Raw genomic sequence first — 3,872 nt, forward strand, 5'->3', positions numbered from 1 at the left:
TTAACTTTTGTAATGAGAAAAGCAGACACTACTAATTTTTGTAGTCTTTGTCTGACCTTTGTGGTCTATGTCCAACTTTTGTAGTCTATTAGTAAACTTTGTAGGCTATAACTTACTTTTGTAGTATATCAGCAATCTTTTGTAGTCTGTCAGTGTCAATTACCCTTTTAGGGCATGTACCTTTTTGGGAGAAATTTCCCACGATACAATAGTTGTAGCCCCTTCTCTTAGCTTTCTAAATCTGTTGAAATCATGTTGTTTAGTGTTCTTTTCACGTAGAAAAATGCAAAAAACAAAAAAAAACGTGGCGCTTTTGAAAACCTTTTACCTCATATCTCCACAATGGAAGCACTTTAGGACATAATTCCAACTGATTCAGGAAGCTATGGTAAAGAGCTACAACTTTTGTTTTTTACCATTTTTGGAAATTGGTCATGTGACCACCCTCCCAATGACCCATTGGATGGACCATAATATGACCTAGGGAATGAGATATTTATTGAAATTGCACAACATTAATTATGAAAAGTACAATGAAAGCATCCAATATTTCTAATGAAATATTCAATGAAAGCGCACAGCATTAATTATGAAAGAGGCAATAAATACACCTGACCTAAGGAATGAGATATTTATTGAAATTGCACAACATTAATTATGAAAAGTACAATGAAAGCATCCAATATTCCTAATGAAATATTCAATGAAAGCGCACAGCATTAGTTATGAAAGAGGCAATAAATACACCTGACCTAAGGAATGAGATATTTATTGAAATTGCACAACATTAATTATGAAAAGTACAATGAAAGCATCCAATATTCCTAATGAAATATTCAATGAAAGCGCACAGCATTAGTTATGAAAGAGGCAATGAATACACCTGACATAGTCAATGAAATATTTATTGAAATCACACAGCATTGATTATGAAAAAAGCAATGAAAGCACCCAAAATTCCTAATGAAATATTCAATGAAAGCGCACAGCATTAATTATGAAAAAGGCAATGAATACACCTAACCCAGTGAATGAAATACCTATTGAAAGCGCACAGGTTTACTTATGAAAAGTACAATGAAAGAACTGAACAGCTTCAATGAAAAATTCAATGAAAGCGCACAGCATTAATTATGAAAAAGGCAATGAATACACCTAACCCAGTGAATGAAATACCTATTGAAAGCACACAGGCTTAATTATGAAAAGCACCCTGTGGCCTTGCCTATATTTTATGAAAAGAACATAGCCTTTATAAGAAAGAAAACACAGGACACATCTATGAAAGGCCTTTCATAAAACTTGAAAGCGCACAGCATTAATTATGAAAGAGGCAATGAATACACCTAACATAGTCAATGAAATATTTATTGAAATCACACAGGATTGATTATGAAAAAAGCAATGAAAGCACCCAAAATTCCTAATGAAATATTCAATGAAAGTGCACAGCATTAATTATGAAAGAGGCAATGAATACACCTAACATAGTCAATGAAATATTTATTGAAATCACACAGGATTGATTATGAAAAAAGCAATGAAAGCACCCAAAATTCCTAATGAAATATTCAATGAAAGCGCACAGCATTAATTATGAAAAAGGCAATGAATACACCTAACCCAGTGAATGAAATACCTATTGAAAGCACACAGGCTTAATTATGAAAAGCACCCTGTGGCCTTGCCTATATTTTATGAAAAGAACATAGCCTTTATGAGAAAGAAAACACAGGACACATCTATGAAAGGCCTTTCATAAAACTTGTGGACTTATACACACAGCTCTGCAGGCAATTGCCTTGGTTTTATCATAAAAGTGGTAGCCACCAGTCAAATAGTAGCTATGTATATTGCAAAACACCTATCTATATCAAAGCTGCCGTAGTGCAGCTGGTTCAGCGTCGTGTTCAATATTCTTCAGTCCCTGAGGTCCAGTTTTCAATTCCATGATGTTGCATTTTTTTATATTATATAATTATAATAAGAGTCTGTTGGAATTCCGTTGGTGCTTGCCTGTCATTTCCGGTGGACTGGCTGTTAGTTTGCTGTTAGTCCATCGGAAGTCCATTGGAAAAGTCCAACAGACTTAGAGGTCCAACCAGAAATGCTCGGAAAAGCTTCAGACATTCACCGGAAAATTGCTGTAGTTGCAAAGCAGAAAAAATGTCTGTTCTGAATACCCTCAGTCCGACGGAGTCCGGCCAGAGTCTGCTCGGATAAGCAGTGGCAGCGTAAAGACCTCCACTTATTTCACAATAAACTGGCCAGATATTGACAGAATTAAGCTCAGAGCTACCAATCTTTGTGTATGCTTGACCAGCATATGCTGCAAAAATTGAGGGGCCAAGCATGAAGACTGGATTTGAAGGTGGGGCAAACTTTTCTCTAACATATTCAAATGCCTCAGGCTCAACCTTGACCTTTAAATAAAGTCAATACAAGCTCTTGATCTGGACAAGGATACTCACCTTGAAGTCAAGACAACTATATCACTATGATGAGAGGCAAAAATATAATTGGGGGGACCATGAGGCAATACTTTGTTATGATCTGCACACTTTTGAGTGTTGTTAACTCTATCCATGTAGGTGTTAATTTCTGTCTGAAGCCACAAAATAAATAGCCAATGGAACACAAGGCTACATTTATATATGTTAATATTCTTTCTGGGTCATGGGCAGTGAATGCTTAGACTCACACATCAAGAGGTTAAGTCATATCATACCAGCCTGCCATTACTCCCTTCTGAATTATTGTCTCAAAGCCTGGTGCAAATTGGCATCTGGGCTCCAACTAGGCAATTTCAGGTTTGACATTCTTCTTGCAGTGCATCCATCAATGCTGGAGTATTTCTTCAAGGTGAGGATTATGCCATTGGTGAAAAATACTTTGTGCATTTGCATGATTCCATAATTTTTGGAACCCAGATCACTCTGAGTGATGAGAGGAATATCTAAGAGGATTTGAATCAGGTGGGTGAGTCTGGAATAAAACATGACTCACATCCAAAAACTTCAGCCCAGTCCAAGTAATATGAAAGCACAAGCTTTGGGTTGTTATTTTTATGCCAAACCCTGAGCCAGTGAGTCACTCCACAGAAGGGATCTTCACCAATGTGAAGAGCAAGTCCAAATTGTTTCTACTTATCATGCTGGTCAACAGTAATAAAGTTGTTGACTTCTGCTGCCCAAAAGCAATGTTGTTTGAGATGTCTAGCCTTTTTTTCCTTAACCATGTCAGACTTGTATCTGTGGAAGTACCTGATTATCAGACTTCTGCCAGGTTTCAGAATTAAATCTAGCCAGTGCATCAATGAATTCCAATCTTACCATTCTACACCTATATCCTCACTTCAGTCACCCATTTTTGGGTACCTATGAGGTACATCAATTCCTTGATTTAGGGTACCTTGAGGGTACCCATTCCGGGGTGGTATATGAGCTCCATACCAATACCATGGTACCATGGAATGGAAAACCCATACCATACCCCACTCATACCAATACCATGTTACCATACCATACCAATACCATGTCACCATACCATACCAGATGGTATGATGTCTTCATACCATCATACCAAAGCTGACATAGGGTGTCTGGGGTCCTTTTCCAAAATATAAAAATTATTTCTGCAGGCTGCAATACTCGTCCATTGGGTGCCATTTTTTGTGGGGTGGTTCTCCAGGTTTTTCCTGAGATATTAGGCTATAAATTGAGGCCAGATAGTCCAAACCATCTATTGAAAATGAGTTTAAATAGGCTTTATCCCAGATTTCCCATGCATCCAAAGCCATTTAATGATACATATCTTTCCCAATCCTTTCTATTAAAACAATATTCATCCAAATCAAACAAAACCACATCTAT

At 37.0% G+C, this 3,872-nt stretch overlaps 3 protein-coding genes across 3 annotated transcripts; all 3 read right to left on the bottom strand.

The window, feature by feature from the left end:
- Nucleotides 1–1,435: 1,435 nt before the first annotated feature.
- On the bottom strand, nucleotides 1,436–1,830 carry LACBIDRAFT_306619 (uncharacterized protein; the record flags this gene model as incomplete). The annotated part of the gene is made up of 1 exon (XM_001885464.1): nucleotides 1,436–1,830. The coding sequence occupies exon 1, from the start codon at nucleotides 1,589–1,591 to the stop codon at nucleotides 1,436–1,438; it is 156 nt and encodes a 51-aa protein (XP_001885499.1). The 5' UTR covers nucleotides 1,592–1,830.
- A 221-nt stretch (nucleotides 1,831–2,051) lies between these two features.
- On the bottom strand, nucleotides 2,052–2,587 carry LACBIDRAFT_331089 (uncharacterized protein; the record flags this gene model as incomplete). Its single annotated transcript, XM_001885465.1, has 3 exons — nucleotides 2,052–2,423; nucleotides 2,472–2,487; nucleotides 2,562–2,587. The coding sequence occupies 3 exons, from the start codon at nucleotides 2,585–2,587 to the stop codon at nucleotides 2,052–2,054; spliced, it is 414 nt and encodes a 137-aa protein (XP_001885500.1).
- A 166-nt stretch (nucleotides 2,588–2,753) lies between these two features.
- LACBIDRAFT_306620 (uncharacterized protein) lies at nucleotides 2,754–2,906 on the bottom strand (the record flags this gene model as incomplete). Its single annotated transcript, XM_001885466.1, has 1 exon — nucleotides 2,754–2,906. The coding sequence occupies one exon, from the start codon at nucleotides 2,904–2,906 to the stop codon at nucleotides 2,754–2,756; it is 153 nt and encodes a 50-aa protein (XP_001885501.1).
- Nucleotides 2,907–3,872: the final 966 nt, after the last annotated feature.

Source organism: Laccaria bicolor, genomic scaffold, assembly GCF_000143565.1.
Source record: "Laccaria bicolor S238N-H82 LACBIscaffold_31 genomic scaffold, whole genome shotgun sequence".
Classification (NCBI taxonomy): Eukaryota; Fungi; Basidiomycota; class Agaricomycetes; order Agaricales; family Hydnangiaceae; genus Laccaria; species Laccaria bicolor.